At 50.5% G+C, this 19,085-nt stretch overlaps 1 protein-coding gene across 47 annotated transcripts in view; it reads right to left on the bottom strand.

Annotated features, from left to right (window-relative positions):
* Window positions 1-19,085, bottom strand: part of NRXN3 (neurexin 3) — a 1,789,124-nt gene that overhangs the window by 1,707,369 nt on the left and 62,670 nt on the right. For all 47 annotated transcript variants that reach the window (XM_070065300.1, XM_070065299.1, XM_070065301.1 and 44 more), the window contains one exon: window positions 12,650-14,026. In XM_070065300.1, the coding sequence (XP_069921401.1) occupies window positions 12,650-13,358 (709 nt within the window). In that variant the 5' untranslated portion in view covers window positions 13,359-14,026. The remainder of the gene's footprint in view (window positions 1-12,649; window positions 14,027-19,085) is intronic.

Here is a 19,085-nt window from a genome sequence, read left to right as displayed (position 1 = left end):
GTCCAGCTCTGACCATTGTAGACATTTAGGGAATAAACCAGCGGATGGAAAACCTCTCTGTGTCTCTCCCTCTGTCTATAACTCTGCCTCTCAAGTAAATAAATAAATCTTGAGAGAGAGAGAGAGAGAGAGAGAAGGTGTTTCTGATGGTAGCCAATGAGATCCAAGACTTATCTGATTTCACTGATGAATTTTTTCAACAGACGCTATTGAGCTCACGTGTCTGGGAAACTGCATCCATCCACCAGTGTTAGAACATACACACAAATGTGAACACAGGAACTCTTGTGCAGTGTTCTGTTAAGCAACATTTACTGAGCACCTGCTTTTCATCAGAGACTTGCCAATTAGCACACAAATGCCTGTGTGCGTTCATTAACAAAGGGAAATGGAGCGCTACTTGGTGTCACGCGTTACAATTCCCAAAGATAGCACTTCTTCACATCCCCTCCCACAAGAGGAAACCCAGCTGGACAGTCCCAACTTGGATTAAGGGTGGGAAAGCCTAAAGGAGCCAATAGACCAATAGACTCAGGGAGGCCATGTTACCTAGCAGTTAAATACCCACATCAGAGCAGCTGGGGTTGACATGGACTCCCAACTCCAATTGCTTGCTAATGTAGATCCTGCGAGGCAGTAGGTGAGGACTCAAGGATTTGGGTTCACGCTGCCTATTAGGAAGACTTGGACTGAGTTCCTAGTTCCTGGCTGCAGCCTGACCCACCCTGACCAATGCAAGAATTTGAGGGTGAACCAGCAAACGGGAGCTCTAGCTGCCACCCAAATAAATACAATTTATGATATTTATTTATTGATTTTCATCAACCTGAAAGGCAGAGTGCCAGATCTCTCTCTACATAGATAGAGAGAGAGAGAAACAGACAGACAGACACAGACAGAAATTGAAAGAGAAAGGAAGACAGAGATCTTCCAGCCACTGCCTCACTCCCTGAAGGCCTACAAAAGCCAGGGCTGGGCCAGGTCAAAGACGGTAACCTAGAATTCCATCCAGGAGGCTTCTCATGAAGGTAAGAGACACAAGCACTGCAACCGTCATCCACTGCCTCGCAGGATGCATTAGCAGGAAGTTGGATCCCAAGCAGAGCAGCAGGTCTCAAACCAGCACTCCAATACAGCATGCAGGCATCCTAAGCAGCAACTTAACCCTCTCTGCCACAATGCCCACCCTCCCTTCAAATAAATAAATTTTAAAATAAATAAAATATTTATAAAATAAATAAAACCATAGCCACTAATTGTATACTTTACATAGAGTTGAAAAAAGCCCCAATTTGCATTAACACAAAAAATGAAAACTTAACATCAGCACGAGCAAACAGCCAAGTTTCACAGCAACTAAAACCCAACCGTTCTCTGCCCACGTGGCAATTAGTGCACAGCGGCGTGAGATGGTCATACCCACTCCCAGCGCAGGTGTGTGGTTGGCAGAGCCCGGCCAGGCAGTGAGACCACAGATGAGAAACCGGTGACTCTGCATGCATTCCAATGCCGGACTCAAATGATGTCTGTGGGATTTGCCCTTAAAAGCCAACAATTTCAAACCACCAAATTATGAGACAAGTTCATTTTCTTTACTGCTCTGTCAGTAAAACATAGGGAGGTGGCCAAGAGCCAAGACCTCCTCGTCCCCTTTAGGGTGCCACAGGGAATTTGCATACCAGATTTCTAGTCTGTGCCAATGAGGGAGTAACACCCTTTAGCCCTGCCTATGCTCTTTGCCTAGGAGAGTGTCGTCCAGTGGTGCCAAAAACATGGGCTACCCAAGGCAGCCTGGCAGGGTGGTGAGCATTTCCTCATAAGGCATATGTTTGCAAGGCCAGTTTCCAAGAGTAGCTACTCAATGCCTGCTGCACTACATGCCCTTATCTATATATATGAGAAAAAAAAAACCCTACTGGCTCTTAAGCAAAACCTTTATTTCTGTTGGCACGTCTGACCCCAACTACTAGGATGGGAATGCCAAGCAAGTCCAATCCAATTCCCTTTTCTTTTACTCTACTGCTTTCCACAACTCCCCATCTTATTGCAAAGCAATTTGGGATTTCCAGAGGGCTCCTTCTCAACTTAGAGAGTCTGAAAACCTAGCTGGGTATGGAGGAAGATGGGACATCTTAAGGAGGAGTGAAATGAGGCACAGACAATAGAGCGAGCCAGAGAGGGGGCTAACCACGAATCCTCCACATCACCAGCTCCCCTGGAACAAAATGACTGGAGCATGAATCACCTCCTTGCATCAAGATCTATTCCCACATCAATCCCTCCCACACTGTTTAATCACAAGCAGTTAATTCCAAATACCTCAGCGGTATCTCTACTGCTTGTGCCATGTTTGAAAAGTCCTTGTGAATTTTACTTGACACAAGGGTCCATTCCTGCAAAGCATAGTCCAGCGCTGTTAGGATCCACCTACCCATCCATACTCTGGCCCCCACGGCCCACTGCAGAGGCCAGATTGCTTTACGCAGAGTGAGGAACAGTGGAAGTGACAGGGAAGCGGACTGACCTGACCTGGGGAAGAGTGCAGACTGGAGATACATCAGGCTGCCTTGAAAAACACAAAGGTCCCTTCACTGCAGTTGGCTTGGGTCTTTTTTTTTGGGGGGTGGGGTGGGTTAGAAGAAACAAGAGCTCATCTTACACAGTGGAGAGGACAATGGAGATGAGGATTTCGACTCAATGACCTGTAAAGTCCCTTCTAAACCCATCACCCCTTGATTCTTTACAAGGTACCCTGGTTTCACTGCATTACACAGGGCAAAGCCACAGTGCAAAGGCAAAATCCATAGGATGGCATTCTCTCTAAGGGTCCCAGGATCTGCACTTTATCCCTCACAGATTACTCCTGGGACATGGGCTACAGATACTAGATACCATGTTTCTCATCATATGTGGAAGAAAGGTTCTAGAATTGTCTGCAACACACTGGGCACAAGAGTGGACCCTGTGGCCCTAGCGCCACCAATACCCATAGCGCCACTGAGAGTCTACCTTCTAAGGACTTCACCCTGGCAAACAGAACACCTTCAGGAGAAGCAAACTGTCAGATGAGAGGTAAAAGTGCAGGAAGAGGAACAGATGATTAGCGGCTCATCTGGAAACCTGAAGGCAGAGTTCCCCAGTCACTTTCTTGGCTGTAAAGACACTGGACTTAAACAAGCATTTTTTTTTTTTTTTTGACAGGCAGAGTTAGTGACAGTGAGAGAGAGTCAGAGAGAAAGGTCTTCCTTCCATTGGTTCACCCCTGTATGCCGTCCTGGCCGGCGTGCTGCACCAATCCGAAGCCAGGAGCAGGTGCTTCCTCCTGGTCTCCCATGCGGGTGCAGGGCCCAAGCACTTGGGCCATCCTCCACTGCCCACCCTGGGCCACAGCAGGGAGCTATAAAACCAAAAGGATCCGAGTGCATTGCACAGCTAGAAAACCTGAACCAGGAGCTTCCCGGCGCTTGCGGCTCCTGTCCCAGGCTTTCTTCCAGTTCTTCCCCTGTCAGCCCGCATACACCCTGATGAGTGCAGCATTTTCCCCAAAAGAGATCAAATATTTCACAATTTCTAGGACTAAATTCAAAGCAAGTTTTATCACAGAGTGGAACTAGGTAGCTTCGCTGGATGCCTATGAGGTCAATTTGTTTTTAAAAGCCCCTGGTCCTGGTTCCTGGATTTTCAAAGAAAAACAACTTAGGGAAGTGCATGATTTACAGTGTGGCCAGCAGTCAGGGTTTGAAAGCAGACATGAGGATGACACATTTCAAGGGGGGGCCCATATTGCTTTTTAAATAGGTCACCCAAAGACATCCATTGCTGGAGACGAGCAGCAGTAATGACAACTCACTGGCAATGTTGTCTCCCAAAGAGATCACGGGGACAGGCGTGCAGGGCCCCACTCTGTCCTCCTCGTCCACCCTTAGCCTGTCACCTGCAACAGAGGGCCTCTGAGAGCCACACAAACCACACATCTCAGTGTCAGCAGGAAAGATCCTAGGACTGGGACAAAGACTCGGTTTACAAACCAGACTATTGCTGTAAATCTACAGCAACTCGCTGCAAATACTGCTTCCCTTTTCCCTACTGGATTTACTCCATATCTCCTCCCATCTCGCCTGCCTGAAGGCTTTCCTCTATGCCGAGAGCCTTGTGTGCTCTTTAGCCGTGGCTCCTCCCTACTGCTCGGTACGAAGCTAGAATTATGTCTGTGATGAGGGGGTCATCGGTGGCAAGGCAATCATGCAAACACCTAGAGCAGAATCGTTGTCTCCGTCACAGAGCTGGATCCACACACGTTTGTCCTGAAACATAGGATATTGGAGGGTCCTTAAAAAAAAATCGCAAATATAAAATTAGGACCGAGGCCTCTAAAGGATGTAGGAAACGTTCAGTATCATAGCCAATCCACCTCTGTAATCCTCTCTCCTCCCCACACGTGGAGCAAAGGAGAAGAATTAATACAGAGAAGGGAGTTTGGCTGCTCTGTGTGTGAAGAGAAGCAGGAAGAAGCAGCACAGCTAGAAAGCATCTGGCCAGGTCACCTGCAAGTTCCATCTTCCACCTCTAGCCCCGAGTCAGGTGCTGGCTCTTTCCTGGTACCTGGGAAGTCAAAGGGGAGTCTGAAGGGGTCAGAAGCTGTGCTCCACCTCCCCAAGACCCTTGCGTCCGGTCCCCAGGCACTGCACTGCAAACCAGGGTCTTAGGACAGGGAATTAAACACCCAGGGCCACTCATTTCCATTTTTTTCTGATTTTCTCTCTGACTGGAAGGAGCAATGCTCCTGGGACCAGCCAAGCTGATAACCTGCTGCACCAGGAGTCTGACATTTTGCTTATCGGCCGCATCCAGGGAGCCAGCACTCCTTTTCACGTCAGAGACACAGGCCATTGTGTTAATGAAGGGAGCCTGGGAGCAGTAAAATGCCACGGTGGGGATCTGGGACCTCGGTGGCCCAGAACACCAGCCCAGCAGGCAGCAGCTAAGCTTGCCCCACGCCCTTGACCCACAACAGTTCAATGGCTCCGCAGGGCCTGGGGCTGCTCATCTATTCAGTGGGATGGTAAAGCCTGCCCTACAGCCTTCTCAGGGCCTCAGAGCACTGTACATGTGCAAAGTGCAGTGAGTATGGTCCAACCGTCACAACCATCATCAGCCACCCCATGCTCCCAGGCAGAAGCAAAAGGGCAATGAAATGGGATTTTATCCCTTCCTGAAAACATCCTCCTTTTCTCTTCTTCCTCCTTTCAAGCTAAGATACAGGAAAATGATAATGTCGGGAAAGGGAAACATTGACTCTGTGGAACCATAGATGGACCCGGACAGCAAGAGACCAGAATGTGTGTTTGCTATGCAGAGAACTCCACACAAACTTTATCTCATTGAATGATCAACAACTCCCTGATGTAGCATTCCTTATCCCTACTTTACTGAGAGGCAAGATAGCAAGGTGGTTATGAGTGTGGGCATTGAAGCCAGGCTGCTGAGATACCAACCCCAGCTTGGTCTCTTACTATCTACAGGATCTAGGACAAGTTATTTAGCCTCTTTTTCCTCACATTCTTTATCTACAAAATAAGAAGAATAATACCATGTCAGGAGCGGTTGTAAGAGTTAAGAGCTGGGACCTGCGCTGTGGCGTAGCAGTTAAGGCTGCTTGCCTGTGACGCTGGCATCCCATTTGGGCACTGGTTCAAGTCCTGGCTGCTCCACCTCTGATCCAGCTCTTTGCTAATGGCCAGTAAAAAGCAGCGGAAGAAGGCCTAAGTCCTTGGGCCCCTGCTACCCATGTGGGAGAGCCAGATGAAGTTCCTGGATTCGGCCTGGCTCATCCATAGCCATTGTGGCCATCTGGGGAGTGAACCGTCAGATGGGCGATATCTCTCCCCTCCCTCCACCTCCACCCGGTAACTCTTTCAAATAAATAATTTTTTTAAAGATCCTTTAAACAGTTCAAGAAAAATACATGTTATAGGAGAGTTTTACATGGATTTTAAAAAAAAAAAAATTGGCACCAAAATAAACCTATCTTTTGGGGCTGGCGCTGTGGCTCAGCAGGTTAGGCCACTGACTGTAGTGCTAGCATCCCATGTGGGTACCAGTTCAATTCCTGGCTGCTCTTCTGATCCAGCTCCCTGTTGGTGTGCCTAGGAGGGCAGCAGCAGATGGCGTAAGTGCTTGGGTCCTTGCACCCATGTTAGAGACCAGGAGGAGGTTCCTGGCTCCAGGCTTCATACCAACCCAGCTCTGGCCACTGTGGCCATTTGGTGAGTGAACCAGCAGATGGAAGGGTGCTTGCTCTCTCCTCTCTCTCCTCTCTCTCTCTCTCTCTGCCTTTCCCTCTAACTCTGCCTTTCAAATAAAATAAATCTAAAAAAATTTTAAAAACTCACTACTTCTCCATGAACTTTCTATATTACCCTCATACATGTAACGCGGTTAAAATACTGCAGATGTGAAGGGCTCTGAGACTGTTACCCACCATTAACATTATTATTAATGAATGTATTAAATCTTCCAAAATCTTCTCCAAAGACATGAAACATGTAAGTGGGCAAGCCCCAATTTAAGTCATTTTCACTTCAGCACCCATACTCTTAACCACACTGCTGAACTACGCCCAAGTTCCAGTTGTCTCTGTTCCTCAGTGTCCTCATCTGTAGGATAGGGTTAGTTCATGGCATCAACCTTATGGGAGTCTTGGGAGCATTAGATGAGCTGACAAATAGAAATGCCCCTAGGATGTCAGGCACACGGTGATGTTGAGTAAGAACAACAATAACAGTAATGACAGCATTTGTACTTTGTCCAAGGAGAGGCACCGCATTCAGATCCCTGCCCCAAAGCCTCCCCTCTCTAGTTCCACTTCTGAGGCCCCACAGCCACAGGCCTGCAGCACACAGCCCGTGAGAGCAGGGCAGTAAGAGGAGCCGAAGAAGGGCACGCGGTTCCATCCCCAAGCGAAGCCTGCAGCTGACACCCCCACCCCTTCTGCCCTGTGATGGACAGGGAGGACACAGCTGATGGGCAGCTGCCCCAGGAACTGGAAACCATCTTTCCAGGGCAGCCTGCAAAGGGAGATAGGGGTCTGGAAAACAATTAGCCCCCAGTGCTGGGCCCGGGGTTTGTCATTACCAAATGCAAATGCAAGTTCACATGCCACTCCATGGCTCCTGGCAAAATGCCTGCCGACCAACCCTCAACGTGGCTGCATCTGCACCAAAGCATTATCCGCGGCCCAGCCCCCTGTGCAGACTGCAGCTGGTGTGCAGGCCCCGCGAAGGGAGAAGGCTGTGCTTGCCCCTTGATAGGGCAAACGAGGAGGAAGGGTCTTATTTCTTTAAAGGAGGCAGAGAGATTATGTGAAGGGGGTGGGGGGATTAAAAAAATTGCTCTTCCCTCAGCAGTTAAAAGAGGGATAATTGGAGCAAGTAGCAGGCGGCTGTTCTGCCATTTAGCATCCAGCATACCCAGGAAATCTCACTTGGTAATCAGGAGGAGAGGAGGGAAAAGGAGCAATCAGGCCCCTATTCAGCCTCCGTTTAGCGACAGCCCCTGCTGGCTGGCTGGGCTGGCCCCCTTGCAAGCCTCAATGCTAGGTGTCAGAAGCAGCAGGCCCTCCTTTGTGTGCATTTAAGGCCTTGCTTCCACAGAGCTTCCTTCTCCAAACCGGGAGGCATTCAGAAAGGAGTTACCCTTTCCTCTCTGATCACCACCACCCCCTGCCGTGGCCATCCCTTCCCAAAGCATTCAGCAGGACACAGGTTAGGAACAATGGCATGTCACAACTCCACAGGGTGTGCACCCGGAGCAAGAGCAGAGACGCCTATGCTTTCACACAAGTGCCCACGACAGAAAGATCCCACAACAGAAAGATCCCACTGGGACAATCACAGGTGCCTTAACAGCAGCGGCCAATGTCTCCAGACCTCATTGGCAGGCAGGGATGAGCAGCGTCCCCTCTGTGTCTGCCATTGCTTCCCCGTTTTGAATCTGAGAGGTGGAGGAAGAGTCACAACATTCTCAATAAAAAGAAAAGTAATTGAAATTCACTTTCAGGAAGGCACACGGAGGCCACACGGCGGTGTTGAGCCATTAATCAAACCAACCCAAGTAGGATGTCAGCATCCGACAGCAAGAGGGAAGGGGGATGGGGGATGGTCACTGGTGAGTACCACACAACAGCCAGCTTGTAATAAGGCTCTGGTCCCCCATCACCAACACCCACTGCTCTCCTCCAATACAGGATTCCAACACCTGAAACCCAAACAGCTGAGACTTGAGACAAGCACCTTCTGGTCTGGGCACCTGCCCAAGTCAGCAGGAAAAGATAGCAGACAACGAACCCACAGGGGCTCCTGCCTCTCCCCTCAATTAACCTGAAAATGTGGTCACACACAAGGTATGTGACTTGTGGAGGCACACGTTTTGAGATGTGGGAGTCGAGACCAATTCACGAAACCTTCTCCATCTTCCCCAGCCCCAACTACCTGCAACAGGCTGACTTCATGCTGCATGAATTTTCAGAAAAACTGGTGCTGAAATTCATATACCTTGGCAGCCAATCAATTCTTCACAACCATAAGGTTGTTGAGAAATTCCATGCATGCATTCATAACCAAAAAAGCTTTTAAAAAAAATAATGAAGTTTCAACTCCTTCCAAGGTAATGACAAACTCTCAAGGACCTATGAGTGGACAGTTGTCCCAGGGGAGCTCAGGATACCTCTTCATTAGCCACTGGGCTTCCAGGCTGCCCTTAAGAGGACAGAACGAGCTCAACAAAAAGCCAGGTGAAAAATGCCAGGCTGTAGCTTAACTATGCTCCAAAGCAGAGATGTACAACTTGACAGTCACTTTGAGTTACCTACAGTTCTTTCAAGGTCGTTCCTGAAAAGGCTCAAGCTGGCTGAGCAGGAAAGCATTCTCTGTATAAACAGAACACCTGGGAGTCGGGGACTACTTCCCCAGCCATCAGGAGCCATAACATCCAATACGAGCCGGCGCCGCGGCTCACTAGGCTAATCCTCCGCCTTGCAGCGCCAGCACACCGGGTTCTAGTCCCGGTCAGGGCCCCGGATTCTGTCCCGGTTGCCCCTCTTCCAGGCCAGCTCTCTGCTGTGGCCAGGGACTGCAGTGGAGGATGGCCCAAGTCCTTGGGCCCTGCACCCCATGGGAGACCAGGATAAGTACCTGGCTCTTGCCTTCGGATCAGCGCGGTGTGCTGGCCACAGCGCGCCGGCTGCGGCGGCCATTGGAGGGTGAACCAACGGCAAAGGAAGACCTTTCTCTCTGTCTCTCTCTCTCACTGTCCACTCTGCCTGTCAAAAAATAAAAAATAAAAAAAAAATCCAGTACGACTATTACTTGGGGTGGGGGCTTGGAACTAAGCATTCCCAATTGAGCTCCATGGTATTCAGTCTGCAGCCAGAGCGAAGAGTTCTTCACCACATAAAGAGAGAAGATACTGTGTCCATTAGCTCTTCCCTATGGGCCTGACTCTACCCTGCCAACTCTCTGCCTTATTATCTGGGTCTAACCTAGGGAAGACAACCAATGGGGAGTCCAAAGAGCACAAGCACATAGAAGAGATGGCCACTCTGTGTGTTCCTTCTGTGTGTTCCTTCTAGGGTGTTTTGGAGCCATCAAGATGTGCAGAGCCAGACAGACCAAGCAAAGAGCAACACAGCAGGTGGGCATGCAGCTGATGGGCCACACAAGGTCTCTCCAACAGGCCCAACCACATCCATGCAGCAGCCGGCACCCGCACAGCTCTCTCTGCCCTTGGAACTGCAGGAGCAAGTGGAGAGAAAGGGCTCTTCCACATCAGGTGCAAGCCCTCACACAAACAGCAGGGCCCTTCCCGCTCCTGGGGCCAGTCAGGTGCATGGTACAGTGGACAGACTGCTGGGAACCAACGCCCCAATTTCTGTTCAGGACCATGGGCCACGGAAGAGGTGAGAGGAGAACGCTTGCTTTCTCGCTGCCTACCATGTTATCTTCGGGAAAATGGGCAGGCACGTGTTTCTTTTGACTATTTATCTTGTTTTATACAGATCTCTGCTTGATACTTGGCAGCTGCTGTAGGTTTTTTCCCCTGAACATTTCATAGGCGCATTACTTACTTACTCTCTAAAAATTAACTATGTGTGGAGGCAACAAGTACTGCAGGCATCTGATTGATTAGACATGATAACAATTACAGGATCAATAGTATCTATGTAATCAACTTAGATTAAATATACGGTGAATTTTTACCCCACCCCCACCCCACACCTACCACCCGTCCCAGCCTTCTCACTGCTCTGTTCCAAGCCAAGCAAATGATACAGTTACAACCGATTATTTACTCCATCAGCAGAATGCAGAAGTTGTATCTGTGTTTGCCTTCTATGGGCAAAGTATCGATCCATAGCCAGGAGTTGGTCTGAACCTTGTAGAAAGAATAATTAGCAAAATATACATATCACATTTAGCTGCTTAAAAAGCAACTGCATACAATCTGTTCTGAAGAAATTCCATGGAGACTGGAAAACACACAGAGAGAGAGAGGAGAAAAAGGGACAAATTGTATACATATACAGTATAGAGATTCTTCCCATGGAAAAGTGCTGATCCAAACCTGCCCAGAGGAAATGAGTTCTTTTTCAACACAAAAAATGCAATCAGGGATAATCAGCCAGTTAACAGCACACTTGCAGACACCCTGGTCCCTAGAAAGGAAGAATGCCAGTTTTCAATGCAAGTTCTGAGAACAGAACAGATCCTTTGGGCAAATGAGAAAACAAGTGATCATGTCAGCGTCTTCGGGCAGAACTTTCTCCCAAGCCCAGCAGCTTTGGAAAAGCAGTCAGCTCCAGAAGACACCTGCTGTGAGATGCATTTCAGTACCACATTCCCCAAGCGGTCTGGTGGGCTGCGGTTGCCCCTGCTCCTCTACTCCACTCCCTTACCCCATGAATTTAGCAGGGGAATAGAAACCAGAGAAGGACAACATACACAGGGATGTCTGCTTTCTGTCCCTTCAACAGCCCACCCACGGAGAGGAGCACTGGTGCCCAACACACCAGAGGAGAGTCACGGAGGCCCCAGGAAACAGGCAGGCACCACTCCCAAGGCCTCCAACACAACCCCCAAAGTCTCCCAGTCTCTAACCTCTACCACCTGTGAAACGCACCATTTAAAAAAAATTAAACCAAAGATTTTTAAATTGCTGCTGGTAGCTCAAGTGCATACCAACCACAACCTGCTTTAGGGGTTGGGCTATTCTGGAAACATTTAAGGAACACCTGCAGAGGCAGTTTTTCCTAACAAGCCCCAGGGCAGGGAGGCCTTACCTGAATGAGGAGACTGCTGGGAGTCAGCAGCAAGACATTCACCTGCTCCCATCCGGGACCTCCCTCAACCCTGTGCCAGTTGGCTCTTAACCATGATGGCCCACTGGGCCCATGTGTGGAGCCTTAAAGAGTTACAGAGGCTTAGCTCCCACCCCTAGAGACTGATTTAATGAGCCTAAAGTGTCTACATTCTCCCAGGTGATCCTAATGTGAATCCAAGAGTAAGAGCCGCTGCCCAGCCACCCGTTCCAGGAAGAGGCCAGTATTTGACGGCAACACAAAACATCTCTAAGCAGAATGCAGGGCTTCACCCCAAAAGGGTGGGAGGAGATCTAACTCCATTGCCTCCTTGTCACCCTGCCCCCACCATATACATACCCACGTGGTCAGTTCTCACACACTTTGTCACTCCAGCGGCTCTTCCTACCCCACATCTAAGCCACTACTGAGTACAGGGCTCCAGGAATTTGCTGTTTCAGTGCTTGTCAAATTGGAGCCTGGGCCACTTCTCTCAGATCCAAACAGGCAGAATGTGCTGAACAAAGTGAGGGCAGCCTAAACCCTTGTGCACGAGTCCCCCCTCGCCTCCTTCTGGGAAGTTGGACCAAACACTGGGAGGTTCTCCAGGCTACACGGAGTATCATAAGCTCCTTGGAGGGCTGCACTGACCATGGCTACAGCCAAACCCTGTGCCTGTTCTCAGTACCCAGAGGGGGCAAGAGATGGAGCCCCATCTAAAGGGGAACCTCAGAGAGAAACCTTCACAGTTAGAACAGGTGAGAAGCCCTCACCCGCTCCGCAGACACCTGCCAAGGGATCGTGAGGCAAAGCCACAGTGGCTGGAAAGCATTCACAGCAGGGCCAAGCATGGACCGTGCAGTCCATCACCTCAATGCCCTCTGCAGAGGCATCCCTTACCCTAGGGATTACGAAGAGGAGGGGATGGGGAGTTTTCCCTCCATCCCCAAGGTCCCAAGGCTCAAGGGGTCAGGAGGAACAGGGCAAGCATTTTTGCCAAGTCCTAATGTTGTGTCCTGTGTTAAACTGTGCCTCAGCGGACGGAGCTGTGCCGGGACCCAGTCTACTCCTTCTTGCCCTCTGAGTTGAGTACCAAGCCCACAGTCAAATAGCCAGGATTCTTTCTGCTGAGCCCTGAGCAAGCAAAGGAGTTCCACCACCCTCCTCAGGGACAGGGGCCCAATTATCTAACAGGCAGCTAATGATGCTCTACCATCGAGAGCTGGCTTCTGTCCACCCTGCTCCAGCCCAGAGGCCAAGCCTGCAGCAAGACAGAGAGAAGGGAGGGGGCCTTACCTTCCGAGCAGAGCTTGCCACCATAGCCAGTGGTAGAACAGTCACAAGTAGGGTGGCCGTCCAGAAGGAAACAGATCCCACCATTTTCACAGGGACGCTCGCCGCAGGGCCCCTCGGCATCCAACTGGACGCCCTGGCTCCCGAGAAGCCGAGGCTCCGTGTTGCCATACTTGAGATCCAGGATTAAGCCCTTGAAGCCGGGCATGGCCTGTACTCCATCAAGGGTCAGGGCGGAGGCCCGGATGTCGGCAGGGACTCCACCGAGGAACAAATCGCTCACCACATCCATGTGGGGCCGCTGGGCCTGCAGCTCCCCAGACTGGCCCTCGCCGTCCAGCACCAGCACGGTGCGCAGGCGGTCGCGGCTCACCATGACGAAGTGCCAGCTGCTGTCGTTCACCTGTTTGTTGGACAGCACGGAGGTCTCGGCGCAGTCCATGCTGAGGCGGAGCTGAACGCGGCCATCCACCAGGGACAGGCAGAGGAAGTCACAGACGCCGCCGTCGTCCAGGTAGACGAGCAGTCCGGTGGAGACGTTGGTCTTGAACTGGAAGCTCAGGTCACTGCGCGTGCTGGCGTCCCAGCGGAGGTAGCGGGCCCACTGGTTGGGGAGGCCCATGAACTCCAGACCCAGGCACAGCCCCAGCAGGGAGCCCAGCAGGATGCTCAGCTTCAGAGTGAAGAACACAGAGTGGAGGCTGACGCCCATGGTGGCTACTGGGGCAGAGCAGACCAGCCAGCAAACAGCCCTGGGGAAGGCTCTCCCTTTCCCAGTGGAAGGGAGAGGGGGAGATAAAACAGAGATGGGGGACAGAGCGCACAGGAGAGGAAGGAGGCACGCTGGGCAGGTGCTGGGCAGGCAAGGAGGGGGAGCCCCAGGTGGGATCAGGAGCAAGAAAGGCAGGGGGAGGGGGCAGCAGAAGAGGAGGAAGGTCAGGTGGGGAAGAGGGATGAGGAGGGAGGTGTCTTTCTCCAGGAAAAGAGCTCAGCTATCCATGTGGATCCGGAGGCCTTGCCGCGAGGAGGAGAAGTGCATGAGTGTAGGAGGAAGGCTTCTTCAACACCCTTCTCCCAGCTGACCACTGGACACCCCAGCCAGCGAGGCTGAGGCCGGGGCTGGGGCCGCCACAGTGGAGGAGGAGTGAGCGCTGCCCAGGCTCACCTGGGCCTCGGTGCCGGGGAGGTAGCAAGAGGCCCAAGACCTGTCCTGAGGTCCTGCCTCCTAGCAGCGGTGGGCCGCGGGGAGCAGGCCGACGAGGAGCTGAGCACTCAGGCTGAGCAGGGCCCAGCGTAGGGCAGGGACACACTCAGGCTTCATGGCGCCAGCCACAGGCGGTCCTGCACATCACCCGCCTCCCAGGACTCCAGAGCAAACACCTGTGGAGAAAAGGCAGGAGAAAGGAGAGAAGGGGCATGAGTTCAAGGCCAAGGGACAGGGGAAACCTACCTCCTATTGCACCAGTAGTGGCGGAGGCTGACTGGGGGCCAGGACCTGGTAATGACTGCTTCAGCCTCAAGTGCTTCACACAGCTGGGAGGGCCCAGATTCTTCCCAGGCCCACGTAGGACCCCAGGCCCAGCAATGTTTGCACCTCCAGGCTTTCCTATGCAAAAGTTAGTGAAAATCCCCAAAGCCTCATGAGCATAATATTTTTACTATATGCATTTCACAGAGTCACAAAGCCACCTTTTTAAAAATTTATAATTTATTTTGAGAAGCAGAGAGAGGCCGCTCAGGCACTGGGTCACCGTTTCCTCCCCACTCCCTAGCCCTGCAGTGGGCTGGGCAGGGCCAAGCTGGGAGCCGGAAACTCAACCCAGATGTCCCACAGGGTTGCAGGGGCCTGGCCACTTGGGCCAGGCCAACTGCCTCCCAGGGTTGACATCAGCAGGAAGCTGGAATCAGGAGCCAGAACTGGGAATCGAACCTGGGGACTCCAGGATGGAATGTGGTGTCCCAAGTGGTATCTTAATTGCTAGGCCAAAATTTTTCCTTAAGGTAAGGCCAACATTTTGCACACTCAACATGGCTTTTACTCTCATATTACTATTCAAAGCTGTAATGACTTTTTTTCTTTTAGTTTTTCCTTTTTCAGTTTGGCAACCCACTGCTTGTATATAAAAGAGGACTAAGATTCCCACACTAAATTTTTGAAAGAAATACCTAAAAAAGTTAGTAAAAATAAATGATTAGAAGATGATTAATAAGTATAATAACCCTCATCTCTTGCTGAACATTGGGGGGGGGAGTTCCTGTGTTTTGAGGCTAAAAAAAGGAAAAGACTGAGTTTGAATCCCAATTCCTATTTGTAGAACTGTAAGTACAATTCTTGACCAACTTGAGCTTCTATTTCCCCATTTGTACAGTTAAAAAAAAAAAAAAAGCAATAGTCCCTCACCAAGACTGAGAAAGGGATTCATTGAGACCAGTCAGGGGCAGATCCTGGCATGACGCTTCACACCTAGTAGGTGATCAATAACTATCAAGTTCCTTTCCCTCTTATATCTGGAATGGGAAGGGATGGGATAAGTGGGGCTGTTAGCGTGCATCTGTGTATGTATGAGTGTGTGTATGTCTTTGGAGTGAGAGCAATATATAAAAATACAAATCCCCCCAAAATTATGAAAACTACAGAATGGGTAGCCACTGAATGGTTAAGAAATGCTACAGATTTCAAGGGTACTTCACCATGGTCAGAAATGCATGTCACCCAGTCCAGCTGGTGTGACCCAGTTTTCAGGGCAGACTCTGTCCCACCAAAGCGAGCAGTGAGTGTATTCTGCGTGAGCTGTACAAGCTGCTGCCTATGACCTGGCACGTTTGTTAACTCCCCGTGGTCTCTGCCGGAACATCACTGTCCACTGTGTTGATAACGATCCCATCAGCAAAGCTAGCTATCACCCCTGCTTTGAAGAGGAAATGCTGTCCCTTACCCACAAACACATTCCCAGGTCCGTAGAAGACTGATTAAACACATCACAAGGAAAGGCTCTGCCCTACAAAAAGTTTTGTCTGAGCGTTATTTCTCCAAGTGCAACTTGGGAATCACCCACGAAAGGATGCTGAACTTTTTCTTTTTGACATGGAACAGGGGCTGGTGCCCACTCAGATGGGATTGGGAGAGCCAACTGCTAAGATTTAAGGAGTTTTTGAGCTGGCTGACATAACTTTGGTAGGATAAAACCAACTAGGTTGAATAATTACACCACAGAAACAGGCAACCACCAGAAATCAGTGTCCTTGAGAAGGTGATGTTTAAGGAAAGACTTGAGTGAGAGAATTAGCCAAGTACATAGCTGGGAAGAATGTTCCCGAAGTGAGAGTCAATGCCAACATCGTATAGCTGGGGCAGGCTGGGATATCTGCAGAAGGCCAGGGCTGCTGGAGTGGAGTAAGTGGAAGGCACGAGGCCAGAATTAGATAATGGGAGACCGCATCATGAGATGTGATGCAGTCTTTAAGGGGGCTAGATCATCAGATGGAACCCAGTCTCCAGGGACATGGCCACTATGTATGGTGAGGTTTGCCAACCAAGTTGAGAGCAACATGGCAGAGGAGAGAGGGATCCCTCTGTTTCCTGAACTCTGGTTCATTCCAGGCACTACTGAGTCAAAGCAGAGTAAGCCATCATCCTCATCCTCGAGGGCATCCCAAACTAGTGCTGTCAACTGTATCGCCAAAGCGCAGCAGTGATGAGCCCTAGCTCTAGAACCAGACTACTTGATGGATAGCTACTTGGGGAAGCAACTGCTTTACACAGGGCCTGGGCACAGAGGAAGAGCACCAGAAACATTTGCAGAGAGAAAGAACAGGACAAACAGAAGCTTAAGAGCAATCCTGTGGCTCATAGGCCTCCGTGGGACCTCATTTCCCACAGTGACAGCAGGTGTGAACCCCTGATATTCTCCAAGGGCGAGGCAAGTGGCACATACTTGGTCTAGGATCACTCCCCTGAGAGAGAGGATCATGGAAATTTACCCAACCTGCTCTGGGTGGCCACTGGTCCCTACCTGGTTGAGCTTCTCCCTGCAGACCAGCCCTTGGAGACACTAGCATTCCCCTGCCTTGCACCCTGGAGAGTCAACATGGCTGAGTGAGGAAAAGCATACTTAGTTCCTGCCAGGCACCAGGCAGAATCTGATTATAGGAGTGGAAGCATCAGAATTGGGTTTATCTTGACATGATGCCCTCTGGTCTACCTGCCATCTCCTGAAACACTTCCTTCCCTTTCTTCAACTGATGACATTGCCACAGCCCCTGGGAAAGGGCCAAGATGACCTAAGGAAGGAGATGACCTCCCAGTAAAGATTCCAGGTCAGTGGGGCCGGCGCCGTGGCTCACTTGGTTAATCTTCCACCTGCAGCACTGGCATCCCATATGGGCACCGGGTTCTAGTCCTGGCTGCTCCTCTTCCAGTCCAGCTCTCTGCTGTGGCCCAGGAAGACAGTGGAGGATGGCCCAACTGCTTGGGCCCCCGCACCCGCATGGGAGACCAGGAGGAAGCTCCTGGCTCCTGGCTTCAGATTGGTGCAGCACTGACCGTAGCGGCCATTTGGGGAGTGAACCAACAGAAGGAAGACCTTTATCTCTGTCTGTCTATCTGTCTCTCTCTCTCTCTCTCTCTCTCTCTCTCTCTCACTGCCTATAACTCTACCTGTCAAATAAAAAAAAAAAAAAAGATTCCGGGTCTCCAGTCAGCTGCCCCCAGCATGTGTCCTCTCTTTCTCTAGCCCTCTGCCAGGGCACCCCAGGCTCAAAAAACTGGGAAGAGAGGAGCCAGGGAGGTCTCTTCCATGGTCAGCTGACTGCCACCCTCGCCCGAGTCCCAGGAGAGCAGAGGCAGCCGAGGACGCAGGTGGTCGGCCCCCAAGCGTGCATGGAGGACCCCGGATGGTGCAGACGCTCCAAACACTTATCTGTTGTGTGGGAATCAAGCGGGAGAGGGAAAGTGAGTGACATTATCTAATTGCCAGCTAATTTACATAATTATCGAATGGCACACTTTTTATGCAGGGTGAACATCTTTGCAAATGTCTCACAATCCGGCTGCCTGGGGAGGCGGGGGGCCCACCCGACTCTGCTGCGTGGGCTTCTTGCCCCCGGGATGGCTCAGAAGGTCTGGCTGCCATTTGCCCTCCCCACTCCTCCTCCCAAGCCCCTCTGCTACCTTTTCCCAACTACCGTGTTGTTTTCATGAGCAAGAGACAGACTCAGAGAAAGCCAAGGCTGTGTCTAGAGCCAGGATTGGTGTGGGAAGCCATGATGGTGACAGTCCTCGTGTCCAGCCCTTGCTGGCATGCCGTGCTCCTCAGGCTGGGCAGGCCTCTTTCCTCTAGATTTTTCTCATCGATTCTCACTGGAAAAACCCTTGGATGGCTCTCTGTTGCTTTTGCCCCCTAGCCATTCCAACCCTCACCCACTCTGCAGTACATTGTTTTTACCACCAATCCCAGGCCACATCATGCAGGTGGGCATACAGCCCAGATCACATGGCCCAGCTTGGCCAATGAGGCCATCCAATCTATGACTGCAGGGTTTGTTTGAAGGTGGACCTGCACCTAAACCCAGACAACCTAAGGTTAGGGCTGGGACTGCTCTGGAATTATTGGGAGAAGGGCTCTCTCTCTTCTCACCAAGTGCACACTTGATGCCCAACATGACTGACACTCCTGGAGATGACTCTTAACCTAACAATGAAGACAACAAAGAAATCAGAGCCATAAGAAACAGGTTTCCAGAAAGGCTGTTTTTAGCACCTAGATCTAGCCAGGCCTGAAGCCCACTGAACCCTGAGACTTGCTTTATATGAACCCAAAGTCTTTTGTTTTTTTTTCCTAAACAAGTTTAACTGTAACCAAAAGTAAGAATTGATATCCTCCTAATATTGGACCATCACAAATGCTTTCACTGACCAGTCAACCAAAGGGGCCATCTCACCTAGCCATCCCACCTGAAGAAGAACCCCTACAACCTCAGTCACACTCATCTTCAGACAGAAGCGTGGGTGACTCTCACAAGCATAATGTTGACCAAAATAAGACACAAGAGCACATACTATGTGTTCCCTTTATGCTTAAAAAGAGGCAAAATTATCCTATGGTGTTAAATGTCAGAATAGTCGTTAACAGCTGGCAGAGGGGTAAAGGAATTCTGTTTGCTGACCCAGATAATGGGCACAGAGTGTGCAGTTTGAGCTGTACACTTAGGATGTGTGTACTTTTCTACCTGTACAATCAGATAGCACATTTCCTGACACTACTACCCTATGATTTTTATGTCAGATGAAGAAAAGAGATGTTTGTATTTATTTTGTTTGAAAAGCAGAGAGAGAGAGAGAGAGAGAGAGAGAACAAGAGATAGCTAGAAAATGTTGCGGCTGTGTCCAGACTGAAGCAGAGAGCCAGGAACCCCATCCAGATCTCCCACACGGGTAGCA

This window comes from Oryctolagus cuniculus, chromosome 20, assembly GCF_964237555.1.
Source record: "Oryctolagus cuniculus chromosome 20, mOryCun1.1, whole genome shotgun sequence".
NCBI lineage: Eukaryota > Metazoa > Chordata > Mammalia > Lagomorpha > Leporidae > Oryctolagus > Oryctolagus cuniculus.
This window is presented reverse-complemented; position numbering and strand designations above follow the sequence as displayed.